Source organism: Scophthalmus maximus, chromosome 10 (genome assembly GCF_022379125.1).
Source record: "Scophthalmus maximus strain ysfricsl-2021 chromosome 10, ASM2237912v1, whole genome shotgun sequence".
Taxonomy (NCBI): Eukaryota; Metazoa; Chordata; class Actinopteri; order Pleuronectiformes; family Scophthalmidae; genus Scophthalmus; species Scophthalmus maximus.
The window spans coordinates 17390439-17414083 of NC_061524.1; the positions used below are offsets into that span (position 1 = coordinate 17390439).

The following is a 23645-nucleotide window of genomic DNA, read 5'->3' on the forward strand; positions in this document are numbered from 1 at the left end:
GCATATGAGCTCTGCTCTGCGGGTTAGATCAGATTACTAAACATTTCCCTATTTTCATTACAAAAACAACACAAGGGAGATGAAAAATTGGAGAAAAGGCAAGAGAGGCGGGGAGAGAAATGTGAGAAGGCGGATATGAAGAGAAGTCGAGGGACAGCAGGCGTGAAAGACGAGGGAGGGCACCTGACGAATAGGTAGAACAACTGAACATAAAATTTTATGAGATGAGAGCACTTCAACGGCACAGTGGAAAATATCGCCACAGTTTTTGGGAAGTGGTGATCTTTAACTAAAGACACTAAATGGTGTTCTCTGCTGTTAGCGGGATAGGAAGGGCAGATCGTTTCATCCTTTTTACATCATATTACCTTGGAGACAGGGATTCTGCAAAAAAAACTCCTGTAGTACCATGTGTCTCCTTTCAGACCTTTTTAGATATTTCAGCCACATAGCGTCTACTTTCATTTTAGTTGGTGTAAAAGGACGTGAGGTGAGACGGCGAGATTCCCTTGTCTAAAAGCAGCTCCCTTTTCCTCTGTTTTTATTCAGACATTATAATAAGACTCTTTCTTAAAATCTCTGCTTCTCTCCTAGTCATCAAACTCTGATTACAGCTCTTATGTTGACAAGCTGATTTATAGCCTGAGCAGGGGGCAGTGGATATGATCATTTCGTATTCACAGCCCAAATCACAGCTTCGTAATTAGCAGTTAGAGCCATGTGTACATACTGTAGCTTTCCTTTTATGCAGACCAGACTTAATTAGACAGCTTCAGCATCGGAATAAAGATTAATATGGCGTCCTATGTTCTGCTAAGCAGGTCCGTTTGATTTCCACAGTGTACTCACATTTCAGTCCCCCAATGTATATCCACTGACACGAGAACAGACTTTTACAGGGAAATTTGGATACACTGTCTCATTAGTGTTGGGGAGAAGTAATTACACAAACATACAAGTATTTACATGCAGAAAAATTAACATACACAATAAGACTAAGTGTGTAGTCATGTTAGCAGCTCTGTAAGGCTGCAGAGTTTTGAGCGACTGTAAATTCTAACATGCTGGCATGTTGACCTATAGTTTACAACCTTAGTTTAGCATGTTAGCCGGCTCACATGTACTTATCAGCGCTAAACACATTGCACAGCTGAGACTCAAGCAGATGTCATTAGTTTTGCAGGTATGTGGGAGTATGCAGGACAAAATTAAAATGTTGACCCAACGATAGCAGAAAATTCAAAAGTTGAGAGATTAATAAAATGTATTCCGAAGGGGGAACGGACGTCTGGACCCATTTTCATGGAAATCCATCCAATAGTTGTCTGTGGCACCAGAGGAAAATTCAGGAGATCATTAAAATCACTAGCAAACATCTCCATGTGAGTGGATATTAAGCCAAAATTCTACTTGATGTTGAGATATTTCACTGGATAAGCGACAGATGAGAAGTCAAGGGATCACTGACATAAGCGTTCATCCCCTGGGCACCATGGATAACAGATATCCAAGGTAATCCAGTCCAAACCAATCCGATAGTTGTTTAGCTATTTCAGTCTAGACCAAAGTGTTAGATCAACAGACTCATCTTGCCTTACATGGAGCCATTTTCTATACTGTTGTTGTGGAATTCAAATCTTGTTTTATCCATTCGTCTTTCCATTTTCTCAGATTGTCTAAGGATTACATGCTAATAAATGGGCTGATATATATATATATATATATATATATATATATATATATATATATATATATATATATATATATATATATATTTGTGTGTGTGGTATCGTTGCAATACAGTACAGTTTATACCAAGTCAAAGCAAAGAATGGAGTTTCAAACATTTGCATAACATTCGGCTCGTCATACGCATTTGCGTCTCTCTGCCTTTCTTTACTCTCCTCCACTCCCCTTATGTCTATCTATCTCTCTCTCTCTCTCTCTCACACAGACACACACACACACACACGGCTTTCCAGATGAGCAACTCTCAAAAGCGGGGATGGCAACAAAGGGGATAAAGGCTCAGGGATCACTCACAAATTACTCATTAATTCTTGCTCAGAGGTGTATTCATCGGCCTCTGTGGAGTGAAAATGAGGATCAATTCTTATTCTAGGGTTCAGTGGGAAAAAAACAATGGTCCCCTCACTAATTGTAGAGGAGGAAAAGACAGTAGAAGGAAAGGAAGTCAAAAAATATAAAGAGGAAAGAAAGAATTAAAATGAGGTAAGATGGGCAGATGGATGAAGAGATACAAAGAGGAATAGACAGTAGAGTGAAAGAAGAAGAGATGAGGAAAATGGAGAAAGATGGTGACAAGATTGGGCTCAAAGTCTGTAACGTGTGTGGAGGAGAGATGGAGGGGGAAACGTGCCCGGCTCTGGTCTCGTATTTGGTCCTTTTGAATAGACAACTTGATCCAGTGTGCGCATGTATGTGAAAGTGAGAGAATCAAAGTGAGAGAATGAAAGTGACAAAGGGGGCAACTCGGAGGCATTAAGGGCAAATGAGAAAAGACACACACCAGAGACAGAGAGTATTTCAGTACACTGCTTAGCATAGGTGAGATTATTGGGCTGCAACACACGCAGACACACCATTTGCACGTAAATAACACATTAGCCAAAGTGATATTGCTCTTGATAGAGGTATTTTCAGGTCATCAGGCTATTGTACCCACCCTTTTAAAAATCAATAGCAAAAAAACTATTTCCTGCTATTTCCGTCATTGCTCACGTTTTCCTCTCTTTTCCCTGCTTTTCAAAAATAAAATGATCCACTTCTGGTGTGGTGCTGAGGCTTTTCATCTGGTCAATTCACTGTTATAATCTCATCTTTACATTAAGAATCTATTCGCAAGATGCCAAGAAGTGAAAATATTTTCTGCAGGCTCTTTGACAATAATCAATTTCCCATATCACATCAACAATTTGCCGTGTACATGTACTGTAGGTGTATAGATTCTCTTTTCGAGCTCCAACAATGTTATTATACAAGTGTTTAATTTGATAACGAAACTCTGTCAATTTAGTTTCTTCGCACTTTCCTCTATTTCATTATAAAGGGGGTGGGTTTCAGTGGTGACCACATGCAAGTGGACAGATACAGGGCTACCACCTAATCCTGAGAGATTCTGAGGTGTGTGTGTGTGTGTGTGTGTGTGTGTGTGTGTGTTTGTTTGTTTGTCTGTGCGTGTGCGTATGTGTGATAACTAGAGTTGTCATTCCACCTTTTCTGCAGATGATGCCTTAATGGACCTCCACTGAGAGCCTCATTAGAGTTATCTTCAAAGCATATATGGTATTGTGTATCATGTAACCTAATTGAGCACACAAACACAGATTTGATCTCAATTTTCAATCTTTTTATCATGAGTATTTAAAATTGAGTTCTCCAAGATGCCTTTTCATCAGACAAGGTGAGTTTGAGCCCCAGCAGTGGGTTAGGGCTCATTATCAACCTACAACTGGCCACTGTACAGCTCTGCCCAGATATAATAAGCTGCAGTTGTTGTATCGAATGTCAGCTACATGCTGTTTCCTCCAGGGCCAATCAAAATCGGAGTCTCAACATTTTACTTTGCCGAGCCTTTTCCCAAGATGCTACTTTGACAGCAACAGCAGCAACAATTTTAGGTCTGCATTAGTTAAGTTGCCAGGCAACAACGCAGTGCAACGGGCTTGTGCGCTCACATTGCTGTAACCCAATGCATCCTCTATTTTCATACTAGCTCATTAATAGGCAAATATATCACAACAATTACGAAGATCGGCTGTATAGTTTATCAGAAGCAGTGGCTGAGTTGAAGAGATAACTAGGTAGGAGTAGTAGGAGAAGCAGTGGTGATACAAGATAGTGCTTTGAAATTGCCTTACATATCGTGTCCCCCCCCCCCCCACTGTAAGAGGCTGTGTCCTTTAAACTGTAACACCTGTCACACTGACAGAGACATTCATTCATTCATTCAGCGAGGTGATGGTCTGGTTTCAGTTTGAGTTATTAACGCCTGACATGAAGAAGCCATTGACTGGTGGCTGCTAGTTTGTTAAAATGACTGTTACTATGTCTGACAGTTCCCTAATTAAAAAAACAAATAAAAAAAGTAGCTGAAGAGCTCTGAATGTCGGGGGGGTTTATTTACTCTGCCTCTAAGATGGTGTACAAAGGTGACATAGAGGTGATAAGGTGCAAGTAGAAGTTAAAGCGATTATCCCAGGATAAAATAAACCATGAAATGTAAACAGACACCTGTGCCTCTCATTTCCATATGCTGTGCATATTTGAACAGACACGTTGATAAACAGATCAGCATTTGATGCTTACAAACGCAGCCATGTCCTCCAAGTGCAATGTTGAGTGTCATATCATTAGGAGTCAAAAACCATCAAGTATTCCCCTTACAGACAGAAACGAGTGTCGAGGCCAATGTGGGTAAACACTGTAATTCATTGTTATTCAGAGGAATGGCTCCGTAAAAGCAGATGGAAACGGAAAACTGAGTGAAGAAAATGAGCATGTCGGGAGTGGTTCAACGTAAGCCTCCCAGCAGCACATTGTGTGTTTCTGCCTTATCCAGGCGTTAAAGGACAAGTTTTAAGCTTCACTTAAACTTTAGGTCTTGCTGCAGAAATCTGTCAGAATATTCTATTTGCCTTGCCTAACATTAGGCCAAATAATATAATTGGGAGTCTATCCAATTTGTGTTGAGGAAAATGTGAAATCCTACGTGTGTTCTCAAATCCCCTGTAACACCTCCACCTGAATAAATTGGTCTATAGTGCACCAGTGGTTTCACTGAATGTGGTAGCCTGTCAAAGAAACTGTCAATGTGCTGTGAGCACTTGGGGTTCGGAGCTGACTCACACTGTGGTATTACCACTCTGCTTACTTTGCTCACCCCTCTTTATGTCCTCCCTGTGCATTTAGTAAAACTAAATAATTATACAACAAGAGCTGACGGCTAGATTTCCCTAACACATGACATCAAATATAACAAAATCCCCCTGTCAAGTTGTCAAACTTAAGAAACTAGTTCAGTTAAACTTTTTTTAAATCCAAATTGTCTTAAGGTGCAGACAAAGAAGCGCTGCATCATCAAACTATTAAACCTCATCATATCAAGGTTTTTTATCTAAACATAACCAAAGCTGACACAATTAGTCAAATGATCAATTAGTCAATAAACAGAAAAGTATTCTTCAACAAATGCTATTCTTGGAGAAAGCATTTGAGCATTATTAAGTTAAAAAAAATCCAGATGACAGGCGCATCTATCTCCTTTTTTCAAATTGGATCAAACCAGTCATGTTAATAAGTCTAGACGCCGTATTCAGTGTGTTTACGCCATCCAGACTAATAATGAACTGTCTATTGTCAAGTATGAGGCTCTCTTACACCTTTTACAATCTTACGATTAACCTCGTCAATCCTGTCTCCTAATGCAACATGTCTCTAATGGACAGTTAGAGCCATAGCTACTTTGGCAAAAAGTTTGGGGGGAGGGGGGGTTGGTTTGATTCGATATAGGACCCCGCCGGTCCCTTGAAACACTTGTGTGTATTCTAGCATACACAGTTTGATTGGAATAAGTCTAATGATGACTAAGGAGGACAGTGTGGGGGGTTTTTCTGTCAATGAAATACTTGATAGTAATTGGATGTGATTATAGCTATCATCATCATTAACCAACGGGTCTTCCTGGATGACACAGCCAATCAAAAACCTCATCTGATCTCCATGGAAATGCGAGTGTCGCAATTACAATTTTTTAAAGAGACCCGGTGTCAGTTACAGCCCAGTGGATGCGACCAAAACGCATCACAAAAATTCATTGCGGCGGCTCCAACCAGGCAGACGGCCTCGTCTTAGCAGCAAGCCGGGATCCCTTCTATTTTAGCAGCTCCTGTTTTGTCTGGTCTTTAATTATCAGGTGCATTGGCAACAAAAGATAACTACACTAGATTATTTACAAAATGGAGGATGTGATATTCTCTGGAATAACAGACTCTGGAGGAAAATAGATTATGTTTATGTTCTCATCCGGAAAAAAACTTTTGAAGTGAGAGCAACAGTGTAATGTGCCATTTTTGTGATAATTATTTTTAGTAGTAGTAATATTATTTGTATTATTATTAGTATTTAATTGACGGCTATATGATATATACAAACAGCGTCAGTCCCATGGCAACATGTAAATTATTAGCCTGCAGAGTCTCTCACCAGGAAATGACACCACTGCCGGAAGCTGTGAACATGTCATTTGCAAGGAAAACGATGTACAAATGATGTGATAATCTGCCATCCTGTCAGCATGGATTGACAGAGTGTGATGAGCTTCGACATATCTTGGCACAAAGCCAGTGCCCCTTGGACTAATGCATTTAAAATCTGTAATTTAATACAAAACAAGGCCCAGGGGCCTTTTGTGAGAAACAAAACGGAGACAGACAGAGGATGGAATAGAAAAACAGTTGAATGATGTTTATTGAAGATAGATATGTTAATCCTAACCTAAGGATTGAAAATAGAAAATAATTAACCAAACATTTCATAGTAATGGCATATGACCACTGCTGAATTAAAGCCCCATTACTAATTATGCTGCAGTGCTTTCATCTATCACATGTCAGAGAGGAAATCACAAAGCCCCTCAACAATTATTTCTCACAGAGATTTGTATCTTCCGTTTCTCTTTTTCTGTTGCACTCGAGAAGAACCTATTCATCATGTCAGTGTGACGCTTGCCCAGTTGTGACCTAGCATGACGAGCCACCCCTGGTACAATCATCTCCTCGCAGCCTTTTGTCACAGGGAGAGATTCAAATCTACTCACTACTTTAAGTACGGGTGACCTGTGTTCAGTAGAAAACCAAAGATTTTAAAGACGAGACAGTCCGCTCAGAATCTGGAGGTTCATGTTCTGGCTTTCTGTGAAAACAGCACCTGTTTCTTTTTCCCTTTTTTTCAGTCGACAGCTCTTGGGTGGCGCACAGTGGTGCATTAATCAAGGATTTGGCTTCTAATTTCTGTCACTGGCTGTCAGTGAATTGCAGGTTCAATCCCTTGATTCTGTCACAGCAATCGGCACTGTCTATCTCTCCCAATTCCAAACTTTCTCCTCAAGTCCCTGTTGTACTGTTCACATCTATGTTTTGCATTTGATTTGCATTATGCCAGTTACATGTGAGCCTCTTTACATACCTTACCTCCATTCAGTCTACAGATAAGGGCGACAAGTAACATCCCTCTTGCAATAAGGATGTGAATTGAATTTTCCATCCGGAAAAACTATTATCACTATTCCCAAAATAGTAAGCCGTATGGAAAACAATGACTACCATCCAGTAGCATTGACTTAATTTGGTATGAAGTGTTTTGAGATAGTTATGATCAATCTAGTGGAAACAGAAGTCAGCTACTAGCTGGATCTTTTTCAGTTTGCATATAGGTGCAGTTGAAGTACAGATGATGCCATAACCATGATACATTTCATATCTAAGCACTTAGAGGACTTCACCTCAAATGTAAGACTAGATTTTAGCCGTCATCTAATGCTGTTCAGCTGCATCTATTATTTAAGAAGCTGAATGATCTGAGTGTCCACCCTGTCATTATTACATGGTACCACTCACTAACCAACTGAAGACAAAGGGGTTGGTTAGAGAGTTGTGTTCGTGGTAATGATATTCTCTCAGAACCTACAGCCTTGAGCACGAGAGTCCACCAGGGCTGTGTTGGTCCACTGGTCCTTTTAACTTATACACTAGAGGATTTATAACCCTAATAATCACATCATCAAATTCTCAGACGCTACTCCAATTTCAGAGATACAAAAGGTTTCTGAAATGGATTGTGGGCAACCGCCTTATTTTGAATTTTAAAAAGATGGGGGAGATGGTATGTGACCCCAGATGGGGTCAAGGAACGCAGATTTGTGGTCATCCATAACAAAAGCATTTCACAGGTCCCCTCACACAGATATATTGACGTTTTTACTGACAACTTACTAACCTGGAACACCCATGTGGACAGTCGTTCTAGCAGATTAAAACAAAGATTGCACTTTCTACTCTCACTTAGGGTTGAAGGGATTGATCAAAAATGTGTGTAAGTCTTTTATCAGGCAGTTTAAGAGAGCTTTATCAAATATGGCACCCAGGTGTGTAAACCCCTCTGTCTGAACTGGTCTGACTAATACAGATAATACAGATGCATTGAAGATTAGAGGGGAAGACAAGGACACATCTCTGCAGTTTATTTTACGAACAGGCTTCCCAAAGGCAAGACAACAAGATAGTTACTGACCCATTCCAAGCGCCACATGCTGACTACCAGCAACTGCCCTCTGGTAGGAGGGTCACACGCCCTTGTAGCAGATGAAATGGTTTCAAAAAGATTTATATATCCCATCAATCTTTTATTTAAGGGATTTTTATGGACATTTGTTTTCTTTTTGTTAATGTGTAATGTGCTGTGGAAGCTAAAAGAATCTTGTTCATCATTTAATCCTGTTTCTTTGGATGTAGCATGGAAGTGACGAGTCCTTTTCTGTGGGACAATAAACCTCACCTTGAATATTGAATACTGATGGAGGAAATACTTGTTTACCTTTGTAAAAGTACCTATACCAAAATGTGAAAATATTCCATTTGAGTTCAGAGTTCAGAGTTTTCATGAATAAAATGTTCTTGCATCTGCAGAACAATTGCCCCCTTTGACTGTTATATTAATCATTTACAATTAAGTAGTATTTTACTGTTGCATCATGGGAACTCATAAATGTAGGTATTAGGACAGACTAAGAGTCTACAGCCATGATAGAAGTTATGTGAAATGCTAACATCTGTTTGTTCACCATGTCAATTTTAATATGCTGAAGTTGAGCAGGTCTATAATGTTAAGACCAATAGAAATGGGAATTGGCAGGTATTTGGTCATAAAGTAAATATGATTCATCCTCTGGGTACCTTATGTACACAGTTTTTTGGAAATACATCCAAACTTTGTTGCAATATTTCAATCTGGACCTTAGTGGTGGGAAAATTGATATGGCCACCCCTGCAGCCACATACCTAGCATGGGGAAAAAAAGGGTTCAGCCAAACAAACTATTGCATCACTACTTTTGTTCATATTATACTTATTATATAATTATACTCATCTATTTCTCTAAGACAAGGGTAACCATTTCAATCATAGTTGGCAAGACTATGCTGGTGCACTGATCAATAGAACTGAGTCATCCCCCTATTGCAATAACCTTTAAAGTCACAGTTGTAGATGGGCCACAAAAGGTTTTCGAATTCAGACCCAGTGACTCACTAAAGAGCAGATGAAGACAGAAAGCAGCCATAACATTTATGCTGGCATCAAACAGACACTGGCCGTCTCTGGAGTCATTTGTCCTCTGCTTGAAGAAGCCAACCGCAGTATGTTTTTAAAGACTCATATATTTGTCTCTCTTAGTTTAGTAACATTGCAAACTCTATATATAAATAAAAAAATCTTAAATATATTTCCATATTTGGTCGGAATATAAATACACCTATATATATATTTGGTTGAATGGGTCATCCAGGAAATGTCCTACCTTATCTAATAATAAATGTGGGTGTCCAAAATGAAACAAACAATCTATATCAGCATTTTTCCCAGTAAAATATTAACCTTTAAATGCCACTGTCTATATACCAGCCTACAAATTTCAATAATATTGCCTTTGTATCTTCATTTTGTTGGTGTTGTTTAGGTTTTGAAACATGTTTAATCCTTATTAGTAGTGCTGTCAAAAATAAGGCTTTAATCATTGCAATTAATTTCAAATATGTAAGGTATTAGAAAATGAACGCTACAGCATTTTGTTTACTTCCTGTGGCAGCTGATCCATGACCAATGACGATGAATACCGAAAGTTTCACTTTTAAAAGTTGCCCAACAGGACTATGGAGAAAATAAATGATTATGATAATAATACATTTTGTATCATAGCTCCTTTCTGAACAGTCAAGGACACTTAACAATAGCACATAAATAAACACAAGAATAATTCAAGTAAAACCAAACGTTAAAATCAGATTAGGAGGCACAGACACCTAACAATACATCATATGTGAACTTAAGAATAGTTAAAAGTAAAACCAAGGATAAAGTCAATAAAAGGAATATGCAGAGTTATCAAAGCCGGGTTATTATTACCTTAATTACCACAGAAGTACTTACATCCTTGGGATATCAAATCCAAGCACACTGTCCAATTAATCTCTATTGCTGTATAGTCTGCTCATGGACGACTAAGAAACCCTGTAAGTGAAAATTTACAAATGCTTTTATTGAATTGGATAAGAAAAAAACTGCCTCCTAATTTGCATAGTAGAGGACAATTGAAAGAGGACAAAGAAAACACACTTTGTATGAAGGAGAGAGGGCACGGAAGATGAACATGCTTGAGCAAGCAGAGGTTGTCGCTCTCACGGGGGACCGCTGGACTTCCGTGAGCAATGACAACCACTTGGGCGTCACAGCTGTCTTCACTGATAAAGAACAGAAACCACAATCGTTTGCTCTAATGGTGAGTAAAACACAAGAGCAGCGATCCTCCGAGGCACATGCTGATTGTTTACATGGAAGGACAGCACATTCCTCACATGGCTGAAAATCGCTAGTACATTTGACCCCTTAAGAAGGTGTCCCCCCCAAGGTGAAAGGACTGAGGTGGTACGCAACCCGGCAATGGGGGAGACACCTGCACAATAACCATCTGCAGAGATACAGCTGCCAAAGAAGAGGAGAATGTCCGTCTTTTTGCTATGTTTTCCTGATTCCTCAGACAGATGACGAGGCGTAGTCCAAAGAACAATGTCTGGACTGCTACAAAGCAGAGCCCGAAATAGACCTGGAGTGGTCAAAGAGAGAAGGAATACATGCCAGTCCTGCCCCCATCACGCGCAAGTACCTGTCAGTAGCTAGTGAGACGTTGTTCTCACTCTCAGGCCACATTATCCAAAGGAGGATAGCTGCTGTGTCTAGTGGTAGTATAAACAGACTCGTCTGTCTCAGTGACTGGCTGAATGTAAAGGAGGACTGAGACAAATAGTTTCTATGGTGAGAAAAAGATTTGACATTGTTACCTCTCAGCCAAATCTTTCCATGCTATTTCCATATTTGTATAGACATTTATAGAACACTTTTTTTTGTTGTCAATGTAATTCATATCAAGAGAAATGAGAAATTATTTTACTCTACTAAATTGATGCCTTAGTTTAAGGGGCCTTGATGGCACTTTGGTTTGGCCTGGGTTTTGTTATTTCCGTCAATGCATATAAGCATTAGTTGCTGTGTTTTAACATAAGGATGCCATAAACAATAATATCTGAATTTTAATATGCCTATTTTGCTGAGTCTACATCAATTCTGTTTTAAGCTTCAGTATTAAGAAACAAATCATGTGCTAAATCACGATAAATCACAGCAAATTATTTTAAATAACTGGTTATTTTTTCAACTGATCAACAGCCTCACTTGTTATAGCCACAGTGCCCATGCAATTGTAGGTCAAAATCAAGTTATAGCAGTTTTACAGAGGAAGTGAGCAACAACATCACTCAATACACTCATACATTTAATCCGTTTACGTTTGTGAATTATCGATTTCACCTCTATATAATGATAAATTGTATTATAAAGGCAGTGACTGAGGCAATTTTCCCCGAGGGAAGATCTATTGTCAGGGCCAATGGCCCTTTTTATTTCAGTACCACTTCTCACAAATCACGTGGCAAAAAGGGCTCTTTCACGAATCCCATCAGCGCCGGAGTGGCCGTTGTGCTGTTATTACCGTTATCAGCGCTCTCACACTCCGTATCATCCAAAAAAGAAAAAAAAAGTAGAATAAAATGTAGATGAAACGTAAAAGACGCAACAGGCCCACGGCATAATACAAAATAATATCAATGGGACATGAGTGAATCATAAAGCAAGTGTTGAAGTTTTGAGCTTTAGTTCATCGACCTGCACGCACCCATCAATAATGCCCTTTCATTCCTCTTTCACCATTGTCATGACAAGGTTTTAAAGGTCTCCAGACACAGTGCTACAGATCCAGATGAAAAAGAGTAATAATATACCTATTTTTGGACTTGATCTACTCTTTCTGCACCACGGTTTCTATTTGAATTGATTCGGGCTTCCACAGGATGAACATTTTACCACTGTGCGTGGGTGCTCTTACCTTCCATGACGTAGACCAATGAGCCCACATCACCCTCCTTAATAATACAGCTGTCTTTTCCATACTCCACAGGGTACATGCAGTCCACGATCTCTTGGATCTGCGACAGCTCCAGGTTCTTCATGAAGTCATTATCCAAGATGGCTTCCTTGATCAGATCCTTGGACCTGGAGAGGAGGTGAAACCAAATGAGACCATTATTGTACAAGCGCTTACTTTTACCTGTAGCAACACAAACTCATATTTTTTTTTCTTGTAGAAAAAATAGAATAAGGGAGACAAAGGAGAGCAAGAGTCTGAAGCCATTGTAGAATCCAGTGAAGGATGCTGACCAGTTCAGCAAGTAGGGATGCTGCTTATTTTTAAAGCAATTAAAGTCTTATTCGTACTGCACAGTAGCTTTTCTCAAGGCGAAACCTTTTTATTCCATCTGATGCTGGAACAAGTCAATAAATGGCAAAATCCATGCCTAATGGAAGTAGATTATTTCCATTCAGGGTGCACCTCAGAAAGCCACACTGGCCTTCAGACTGCGGAAACACTTGTGTATTTCACAGTAAGTATCTCCTGCAGTGACTATCTAAGCAAGGGAGTGGATGTAATTTAACTGTACAGCTAATGAACAATGGTCAAGTGGCAGCTCCATGTGCTGATGGGCTAAAAGTAAAAGCAGATCAAAAGAAATTAGACAACATAATGAAGGTGGACATTGTGATAAAAAAAACATTAAAATGAAGGCGTACAAATTAGTCATGATGCATCGCCAATGGAGGAGAGATGTTTGTTCATAAAAGGTGTCCTTATGTTAACGACAAATGAATGCCGGACAGATGTGTGAGTGTCAGTCCGATACTCTCTGATTCGACAGCGTGTCAAGTGATGGGAGTGAAGTCTCTGGTGGGCCACGTTCTGAGCAGCGAGTCAAGATCACTCATTCATTGAAGCATGTCATCACCGGACTGTGAGCTGCTCAGCTGAGTGCCGGGTGGCTGCTGAGTAGGGATCGACCGATACAGATTTTTTAGGGCCGATGCCGATACAGATTTTTTTTTCATCAGCCTTAGCCGATGACCGATACGGACTGCCGATTTTCTTGAGCCGATATTTGGAGCCGATACTACTTTTGCTCCCTCAATTTAATAGTTAAATAGAATTAAATTCAGCGGGTTGTCCCGTCTGATCTGAGGTCATAGTCAAAGTGGGGTTATGGCCAAGGCCGTGGCTCGCCTCCCTAGTTTTAAAAAAGTTTTAAAAAAAGTCCACCGGCAGCCGCGCCCGACCCAGTCCCAGCCTGCCGAAGCAGAGAGGGGAAAGGCGAGGAAGAGAAGGAGGGTACGGCGGTAGAAGAGCCAGCCGACGAGTAGAGAGAGCGCGAGGACGTGGAGGATGCGTTAAACAGCAACCACGAGCCTCGCGCTCGTCCGTCGGCGGCGACCCCCTCCGAGATTAAAAAGTCAGTTTCCACGAAGCAAAGGGTTTGGAGAAAAAGGAGAAAGACACAAACCCACCGGGCGCTCCGTCCACCCCGACCCACGACTAAGCCGGCCGGAGCCAGCGAGAAGTCGTCGGAGGAGCGGCGGCGGCCAGGGAGAGTTGGTACCCGGCGGGCGTGCAGTGGCAGCCTAGTGCAGAGGCACTGCGACGGCGCTGGGTAAATGGTTCCCGAGAGAGCGGGGCCGGGCCCGATAGGCGACCGGATCTGCCCTCCCAAAAAAAACTATCGGCGGACGTAGCAGCCGCGCATCGGCCGATGCCGATACACGTAAAAAACGCAAACATCGGCCGATATTATCAGCCGGCCGATAAATCGGTCGAACACTACTGCTGAGTGTCAGCTGGATGAATGAGGTTGATAATATGTATCAGGGTTAATCCAACAAGAAGTCCCATCCTACTGAGAAGTCAAGTTTTTATGCCCCAAATCATAAAAAAAACTAAGCACTCCTCACTCCCTGCCAGCACGATTGGCAGCCACAGGTGAACCGCCTCTTGCCTTTTTGTGCTTGTTGTCCTGATTTCTTGATGCATTGTTGACACTGATCACCCGAGGAGCTAAAAGGGCAAATAGACCTGAAGGCATTTAATGAAGCGGTGCTCCCACTAACCACAGGCTTCTCTGCCCTGCTACCAGCCTGCAGCAAAGTCCTACACAAACCACATAAATACACAAAAAAAAACTTGGCTGTGTGCCATAAAAAAGTAGCTGATAGTAGTATCAGCAGTGGCCAGGTTTTTTTTTTTTCATTTGCACCTGTCGGTGTTTCTACAACAAGTGCTAAACACTCCTTTTGGCACATCCATGTGTATGTGAGGTGATGTTTTATGGTTTTTGATTCTCTTCAAGGACTTACTTTATCTTAAAATGTCCGATTAATGCCTCTCCATTAAATCTTGAGACATTTAATCACTTTGATCTGTCAACTTTGTTGCTGCTCCAGGTGAAAAACTGCCAAAAACTCTTGAGAGATGCCAGTCTCCGCTGAAAAGCAGCAATTTACGCCTGGCACAAAAAGACAAATTTTAAACCGTGGCCAGCATCTACAGTTTTAAATGAATGTCACTTGCACACCATCAGCTGAACCATTACCTTTGGCTGAAATAGCTTGCTTTTGCTCTCTTGAAATCAGTGACACTGGTCCATAAAAGTAAGGAATTACTTTAACCAATATTATGTTTCTTATATGGATATATGACTCTCCGGTCAGAAAGCCAAATCAGATTGTCTTCCTCTGGTGGGGGTCATTTTTTCTGACCTTTCTGTCATTTTTGGTATAAATTTATTTTAGGGAACTTATCCTTTGTTTTACAATTTACAGATATGAGCAAACATTATAAGATACAGTAGGGTAACAAGCATCCTAGTCTCAGTATTTTTAATTGATTTGGACCCAGGACAGGACACCTCAATAAAGGTGTGAAGTGCTGTTTTTGTTTTTTGGACAGTGAGGATATATATATGATCCTTATGCTACATTAAAACAGGTTTATTTTTATGCAGAGCAAGCAGCCTCTGCATATGAATAAGTGAACCAACAGGAACAAACTGGAAATCCATTATTTTCCCAAGGCTGACCTCCAATCCTCTGGAAATGTGCCTCATTGACCCAGACTCTGTTATATTTACACCCAGGAGATTTCAGCCCCCAATGGCAGCGTTGAGCAATGTCTTCCAACCAGACCCTTGTAAAAACATCTGCCTTCCTCTCTCCTTTGTGAGGATGACATATTTGCCTACATCCACTAGTGAAGTTTGGGGCTGAGCAAGTTCAGCCTTCCTTAAAAGGAGAAAATATGCTCTTTTAGAGAGAAAAAAGAAAGGGGTGGCAGAAAAGTGGGAGAGGCTAACAGAAAAACAGAGGCAGACAGGGGGATTGGGATGGACAGAGTTTGACTAAGGAACGCTCTGTGAGCCTTGTAAAGAAGATAAAGTGGGTGAGAATGAAAGAAAAATATAAACATTTTGCTGAATCCAACAGGCGATATCGCTTCACTATAATAACCTACAAAAACAAAAAAAAGCAATGAGCTGTTTTCGTCCCAAAGAAAACCTCTCTATTCTCAAATGAGCAATAACAAAAAATGAGGTGGAAGAGTCACACAAAAACAGAATAACTTGTTCCACATGCTGAGAAAGACGCAAACTTTCCTTTGCACGTTTCTCAAGCAAATATGTCCAAACAAATTGGATAATGGTAATAATGCTGAAATAATAATAGACCGGTGCCCAAACACATCGAAGTCATCTGCAATTTAAGTCTCTGCTTTTCCGTCACAATTGAATTTTTTGTATATAAGCTCATTTGAAAGAGAAACGCTCAACATATGTCCTTCTCTCCATGTGATGGAGTGTTGGCAACAGGTGTGGCAAATGCTCTGCAGGGGCTTTAAAAAAAAGAAGTTCAAACAACCTCCGGATAAGTAGAAGTTCATTTTTGCAGTTCCATCACGACTTTCCTTTCAGTTTCCCCGAGAGGATTATCATGAGAAACCGTGCAATCATTCAAAACCCCTGTCAAATCTCTGGCCTCTTCCCGCTAGAGCTGACAAATGATTGAAACTCTTCAGCAGTCCTGACATCAGACTCTGGACTGAAAGGGGCGGAAATGCAGGACAATCCATCACTTATTCTGAAGAGTTGGTATTGTCCAATCAAGGTATCACGAAAAGCCTCTTTTGGGGGAATCTCTTAATGGAAATAAACAGTTATAGTAAAAGATTTAGATTGGGGATGATTATCGTAATGAAATGACCACTCTGTTGCGTTTTCCTCATCTGTCGTTCCAAAGCCATGCAGCGCCCAGGATCTCAGTTATTTATGACAGAGACACAAAGAAAATCCAAAACACACGCACGCGAGTCCGCTTCCTGTGCTTTCCCCCGACACACGGAGCCGACAGGTAAAACAAAGACTAATGACCTACCCCTGCTCAGATGAATAACCTCCTTTATATTTGAATTTTCTTTGATGAAATCCTCGGAGATTTAAAACACCAACACGAGAAAACAAATGTTTGATTTGATACTATAATAGCAGTCATTAAAATGTGAACCCTCTCGTTCTTGCTTACATTAAGCGACTTGGCTGAGCCACTATGCATTTCAAAGCTGGATTTGGTTTTTAAAATGTATTGATCATATTCATATTTTTTTTTTTTGCCTTTGTACAGTGGAGAGCAGATATAGTCTCCTTGTCCACCAGGGGGGTTACGCGTATTGATGCATAATAACACAACCTTTAAGTTCAAACCCAAAAGACAGCTGGATTATTTCACATCAGAGAGCCGTTTTCGGCGACAGCCTCTCTTGAGAAGCAGGGGCCTCCTGTTGCAGACCAAGCTCAGCAGAAGAGCGGCGTTAGTTTGAGAGCATGGATAGGAAGAGAGAGACAGGGAGAGTAGTTCAATCTCGACAAATCACAAGGTAAACATGCACAGAGAGCCTGTTAAGACTTTCTGTCACATAATCACAGCTTGTATAAAATAGGCACTGGTACATTACACAGAGCTGTAACCTGTAATTCCCCTTCATTCAAGGATTTCTTCTCTACTGTCAGCCTGCGGCTTTATTGATAATAAGCCTTTAATCACTGGGCTGCTGATATTGTTATTGATAACTGTCAACAGTGAAGGCAGCATTTCCTCACATCACGTGTGCGTGTGCCGCCCGCGTGTGTGTGTGTGTGTGTGTGAGAGAGAGAGAGAGAGAGAGCACCACTCCATCCATATGTGCTACAGGTGCCGCACCTGCTGCGCCAAACGTAACATTTACGCACAGAAATCGGAGAAGCGACAAAAATGTGAATGACCTGCGCCTCCTGTCAATGCAACAAAAATGATCATCATTACTTCATGGGAATATTGTGCGGTCGCAATTTTGAACACCTACTGTGGGCTTTTGGGGTAGAAAGGTAGGGTGACGTGGCTGAGATCCTGGATGTCGAAGGCTGTGGGTTCGGCCGAGATCGCCTGCCTCTTCGTCCGCTGCTGCTCGTTCAGCTCGGTGTGCTTCTGGACCTGCTGGGTCGCCGGTTTGATAACGGAGCGGTATTTGTCCAGCTCGTTCTGCAGCCTCTGTATGAGCTCGTCCTTCTGGTCGAGCTCCAGCTCCAGCTCGTCGATGAGCGCGTCCCTCTGGCGCAGCTCCTCGATCTTCTCCTGCAGCGCGTACTGGAGGTCGCGCAGGGTGCCCATTGCAGTCGGCGGCGACGGCGCGAGTTCGCAACAAGTTTACCGAAAGGTGCGCGGTCGAATCTCTGTCCTCTCTCCTCTGCCACGCTGCTCGTAAACTTTGTCCGGCATGAACAGCGTGAGAGGGTGCAGCCCCCGTCTCTCCTGAGGGGGGGATTCCTCGCCGCTGTCCGTCGCAAGCGGATGTTGGGAATTTGAGAGAAGGTACGTTCGGTGGTTGCCGCGATTACCAAGGTGAGCTCATGAAGGGGTTCCAGGCACAACCACGCAAAGTTTGCTCTCTCTCTCTCTCTCTCTCTCTCTCTCACGCTCACTCTCTCTCTCTCTCTCTCTCCCTCACCCCCTCCCTCGGCGGTGTGACAGCTGAGGACCGTCCTCTCCGAGTGCGTCAGGCTGCGACCCGGGGGAGAGTGCACGGCGCGCAGGGCGCCTACAGGAATCCGTGGCACAGTGCAGTCTGCCACTCCAGAGACAGCGAGAGAGACCCGCGCTCCTCTCACATGAATAATGGACTCCGGGGAGAGAGCCGCTGCTCTGAGAGCCGTGTCACCGTCGTACTACCTCAGTCACTCGCCCCGGGGCATGTTGGGTGACAAATAGACGAGCACCGGCGCCTTGATGGAAACTTAATGAACCTCGATGTAAAAAAAAAATAAAGAAATAAATAAGCAACGCGTTTCTTGGCGCTGTTGCCAAGTGGTGATTCTGCTGCTGAACGTGAACCCAAATGCTGCTTTGCATATAGCGCATGGTGAAGTGGTAGAAGACTAAATCCAAAATCCCAAATCCCTGCCTTGTCTTGCAATTGTGCCTTATGTGACAGTGGAGCAGAGCAAACAGATGATACCCCGAGAGCCCGTCAGACATCAGCAGCAGCAGCAGCAGCAGCACATGGAGATGCCGACAGGCTCGCGAGTCTGCACAGCAGCGCCACATTCCTCATCTAATCTCGTGCCGTGTGGACCGTGGGCGCCGCTGGTGTCTGTCCACATTATCCCAGTGAGTCATCCGGAGCTCTGCGAACGGCATTTGGCCTCATGTGCTCGGGACAGATTCAGATGGGAGAATATAAAGTGCCAAGGACACTCTGATGGAAAGGGGGGGGGGGGGTTGAAACGGCAATTACGTGTGCCAAGAGGGTGGGGGAGTCCCGGGCACACGGTGACACCGAAAAGCGGCACGGGCGAGTTCTCTCTCTGGCTGTGAGCATCTTTTATTTTTTTATTTTTTTTGGTGTGGCACTGAAAAAGCCTCCGTTTCCTGGCAAACGGCGTGTGAACAATCCCAGACTGACACAGTCGTGCCCAATGGAAGACCACAGCTGCCCTCGTGTGGTGGGTTAGAGGATCCACGATCAGGTGGCCCCTGCTCTCCATCATAACATGCCTATAGCTCTCAAAGGCCCCACACAGGCTGTTGTGTAATATTGCATTAATGGATGATCCGATTAATGTGTCCATCCTTAGTGTGACGCTTACTATTTGTACGATTGCAGATATAGAGTGGGCCTGTGTGCAGGGGCGATCTAGGATCAGAGCTTTAAGGGGTGCTGAGCACCCAATGATCCCCCCCCCCCCAAAAAAAATCCTTTCTGTTGTTATTTTAAACAAAAAACTGTACATTTCAATGTTATTTCGGACTATCATCCCCACATTTGTGAAAGAAGAACATCAGACTTTGGGGGAAAACCCCTTTGACTGGAAAACCTTCTTTAATGATGAGCCACAAAGCCTTCACTTGGCTTCGGGTTAAGGGGGCTAGTCAGTGATGATACACACACAGAAAACGCTTCCGCCAACTAAACACGGACTAGACACGTCTGAAATAAGTGAAAGTGCTCCAACGTGGCAACCTATAAATCCATGCATTGCACAGCAGCAGCCCAGCACAGAGGACCAGACCTGTTTTCAGTGAGACTGATACTAAAAATGAAATAAAGCAGCTGTGGGGGGACACCTGTGAACCAACAGCCATTTGTCTGGTTGAGTCGTTAAAATTTAAAGCTGTATAGTCTACACTATCCCCCCCCCAAAACAGTTGTTTTCTTGTGCTTTTCTCTAAAGTCAAACAACATCTTTAGAGGCCATGGCAGCCGTATCTTCTGTGAGCTTATTAAAACCATAAAATTTCTTTTTTATCTCTTAGGAGGGACTAGGGCGCAGGGCACAAGGCTTCTGCGCGCGCGTGTGTGTATTTCAGACTCTCTCTGGTCCATTGTTGCATCCCCTGTATCCCCTCATCCTCTGACAGGCCCACTGCCCTCCAAAGCACCTCTGCGCTTTCAATTTCACCTCTCCAACCATCTAGCTCAGCCCTTTTCCTATGCAGATCAATAGAAACAGGATCCGTTGCTCCATGCTGCGGTAATCCGATGAGCGGGGCGGGCCGCCGGCTGGTGCCTCGTCCCGACTCTAATGGCAGTGGGGGTCACAGCGTCTCTGACCCTGCGGCGGCCCAGAGGGCAGGTGGGCGGGATCCTCCAGACACCGGTGGGACCGAGAGCAATTGTATCATCTCACCGGTGCTTTTTGCAAACAGCCTATATAGGCTACTTCCGTTTCCCTGCATGTGCAGACTGCATGGCCACATGCAATGCACGTGCAGACTGACGTCTGGCTGACTATAGGTGATTAGTGTTCTTGATTATTTCTTGTCTTGAATGTAGCTTGTCAGTGATTAACTCTCACTGAACCTGCAGGCCAGTCTTGATGACCTCCATACCTCACTCTCCTTTAATTCCTCTTGCCTCACGACTGTCTGTGTTCGCCAGGCACATTGCACATCGTCATGTCCTCAGTTTGCAAATGAAGACTGGAAATTGTCTCGCTGTGTTAATAAAATTAACCTCATTGTCTGTTGCATTAATCGAGTCAACACGGTGATTTGACCTGGTGGGATTCAGAAACTGAGATGGAAAAGAAATTATGAGATGGAGACAAAGTTTGTTGCTCGGCTGAATCACCAGTAGACTGAGACTAGTGAGAGTGTGAGACACTAACCAATCCTACAGGACTTGCACGATTCCATCAGAAACAGCATACAGCTGAAACGAGCACCTTAAAGGTGATGGAGGAAGCATGTGGCCAAACAAAGCGTTTTCTAATGGAGTATTAAATATCCTCAGACATGCACTTCGGGTCCTCAGCGTCCTGCTACTAAAAGCCAATAATGCATCGCACTTCCTCCTGTCCGCGTCCCCGGGGACTGCCGTGATGGATCTGATCAATTAGGAGCTCTTTCTGAAGCTCGCCTTTGCGCTGCGTCATCGGCCCCAAGAATGAAAGTGCTCGTCCATTCATGGCAAACATCTCCCATGTTTCATTTAGAAAAAAAGAAAGAAAAGAAGAAGAAAAAAAGAAGAAAAAAAAGGGAGACAGGAGGACAGGGCGCCGAAAAAGTGCCTTCAAGAAAGAAGTGTGTTGGAAAGTAGAAAGAGAGACTTGTGCCGTCCCGCGGTAATAACAGTGGATTCGTGTCCCTCATGGCGAACATTAGGATTCTATAGTGAAAAGGAAAACACTCGGAAAGAGACAGTGAGGTGAGATGGGACACGAAGCTTCCAATGGAGCAATGAAGCGCCAAGTGAAGCAGTCTTACCAGTCGGACTTGGCGTATTTGCGGAAGGACTGCCTCGCCAGGTCCTGGTGCGTCTGCGGCTCGGCGGAGATGCCCTGCGCCCTGCGGGTCCGCGGTCCGATGAGTTGGGCGCTGGGCAGGACGGACTGGCATTTGTGCAGTTTCCTCTTCAACTCTTGGATCTCGTCGTCCCGGTCCGCCAGCCGCCGCTCCAGGTCCCGTATCCGCTCCTCCTTCAGCAGCAGGATCTTGGCAAAGTCGTCCTCCAGGTCGCCCATGTCGAAATCCGCGTTAAACTTTGCCGCGATTCTCCTGCGAGAGACGATGGGGCTCCCACAGCAGCGCACTCGCACAGGTTGTGAAAGCGGACACACACACAAAAATCCCCCCCACCCCCCCTCCTCGCTCCTAATACGCGCAGAATGATGATGCTCCGAGAATGCCCCCCCCCCCCCCCCCTTTCGCTGCCCACTTGTTTATTTCAGAAGAAAAAGGGCAAAGCGGTGTTTAAAGACGGGGGCCGGACGATTGATGGAGCTGCGCTCCGCCGCAGCCCGCCGAGCCTCCGGGGAGCCGCTGATGCGCCTTTCATTGAGCAACCAATTACAGCGGCTCTTCCCCCTGCGCGGACGCGGGGCGGGCAGGCGGCCACACCGGGCACATGGCGAGCCGAGACAAGCCCCCTGTCGCCCACCGCCTCTCACCCTGCGGACACGCCACAGAGCCGCTGTCGGATGTGTGTTTTGCCGTCTGTCCGCGCAGCCACTGCGCGCGCTCGGAGCGACAGAAGCGCAATGTTCAAGCACCCAGATCACCTCCGCCACCCAAACCATTGGGGGGGGGGCAATCATTTGGTGCAGCTCCCCTCACTGAACTGGTCTGTACCATGTTTGCAACGGTCGCGTCTAGGTGAAAGTAAATCTCCCTATAAGGGAAATTGTCCTTGTAGGTGGTTCTCAGTATTGCTCTGGGTGGTTTTTTTGGGTTCCTGTGCTGGTTTGGTGGAAGGTTGTACTTTTTCCCAAGATGATTGTGGGATTGATTTAATGTTATCTGAACTCAAAATATGTTTTTGTTTTTTTTCAAGTGTAGGCTATAAAATGAAATTAAAGTATATACTGTGCTCAGAAACTAGTCTGAAGTGAACAGTTGCAGGAGATGAAAGCAGGCTCTTGTTGTATATGCATCGGAAATAAATTCAAGTTAATTAGACAACAGGCTCTGAGTGTGTTATCTCACAGATTAGAGTAATGAGCAATTACAGTGCTCATCACTTCCATCCCTCGGTGCAACGCGTGGACCAAGGAGAGTTCACAAATAGGCCGTCGTTTCTCTCGCTGTAAGATTAATCTCCAAACCCAGGCCGGTCATTTCTTATGCACCATTTTTCATTCTGCTGCTTAAATCTGTTTCAACTCAGTGGATTCATTGAGAGAGAGAGAGAGAAAAAGGCGAGCTCATGGGCATGAGGGGGGATGTTTCATTAAGATTCTTGGGTTAAAAATAGAGGGAACACGTCTTCTCTTTGCTGGTGTGGTTCAACATGTCCCACACTGCTCGCCCTCTTGGTTTTCCAGCCACCTCTTACTTGGCCATGGATGAATGCTGGGAAGCTAGGCCACATACATCTATATTTGCAGAGTTTTATGACACATTATTTGACATTTCCTGTGTCTTAAATCTGCAGCTCCCCAAATGTTACCATAACAGCTCTAAAACCTTGGCCTCACATGTGTGGCTCGTGATATCTTGCTCAACTGGCCCAGAGAGAACGATCAGGTGTGGATCACCGTTGTTCTCATCGGGAAACAAGTATATGATCTGCCTCTTCTGCTGCTGCGAGTGTGTTACGTGTTTCACAGTCATCGTGAGCAGCCAAGTGAACGCAGCCAAGCATTCAAAGACGAGGTGAGGACCCCGGGTTGTGTGCTGTTATATCAATGTGGAAAACAGTGATCGATTAATTATGTATGCAGCAGACACTGTGCCCCATTATGACAGCGGTAAATGAAGTGTCACCTTCTCTCTGGCCTAATCCATATCCACGGAAAGTGTGGTTCCAATGGAAAAAGCACAACAGACTTTTTTCTTATTCAAGAAAAGGCTGCTCATGCATTTGGACAAAAAAAAGAAGCAGGGTTATCATCCATC

General features: G+C 43.5%; 1 protein-coding gene and 1 long non-coding RNA gene across 3 annotated transcripts in view; one reads left to right on the top strand and one right to left on the bottom strand.

Annotated features, from left to right (window-relative positions):
• LOC118283957 overlaps nt 1–12420 on the top strand; it is a 43605-nt gene extending 31185 nt beyond the window's left edge. The window contains exon 3 of the long non-coding RNA XR_004784728.2: nt 12304–12420. This is a non-coding gene — a long non-coding RNA (uncharacterized LOC118283957). The remainder of the gene's footprint in view (nt 1–12303) is intronic.
• LOC118283955 (cGMP-dependent protein kinase 1) overlaps nt 1–21866 on the bottom strand; it is a 76098-nt gene extending 54232 nt beyond the window's left edge. The window contains exons 1-2 of one of the 2 annotated variants that reach the window (XM_047335157.1): nt 21516–21866; nt 12232–12398 (exon numbers count right to left, since the gene is read on the bottom strand). In XM_047335157.1, coding sequence (XP_047191113.1) covers nt 12232–12398; nt 21516–21772 — 424 coding nt within the window. In that variant the 5' untranslated portion in view covers nt 21773–21866. Of the gene's footprint in view, nt 1–12231; nt 12399–17616; nt 18395–21515 lie in introns of those variants that run through there. The other variant, XM_035606429.2, reaches the window with a different exon arrangement.
• Between the last annotated feature and the right edge of the window lie 1779 nt (nt 21867–23645).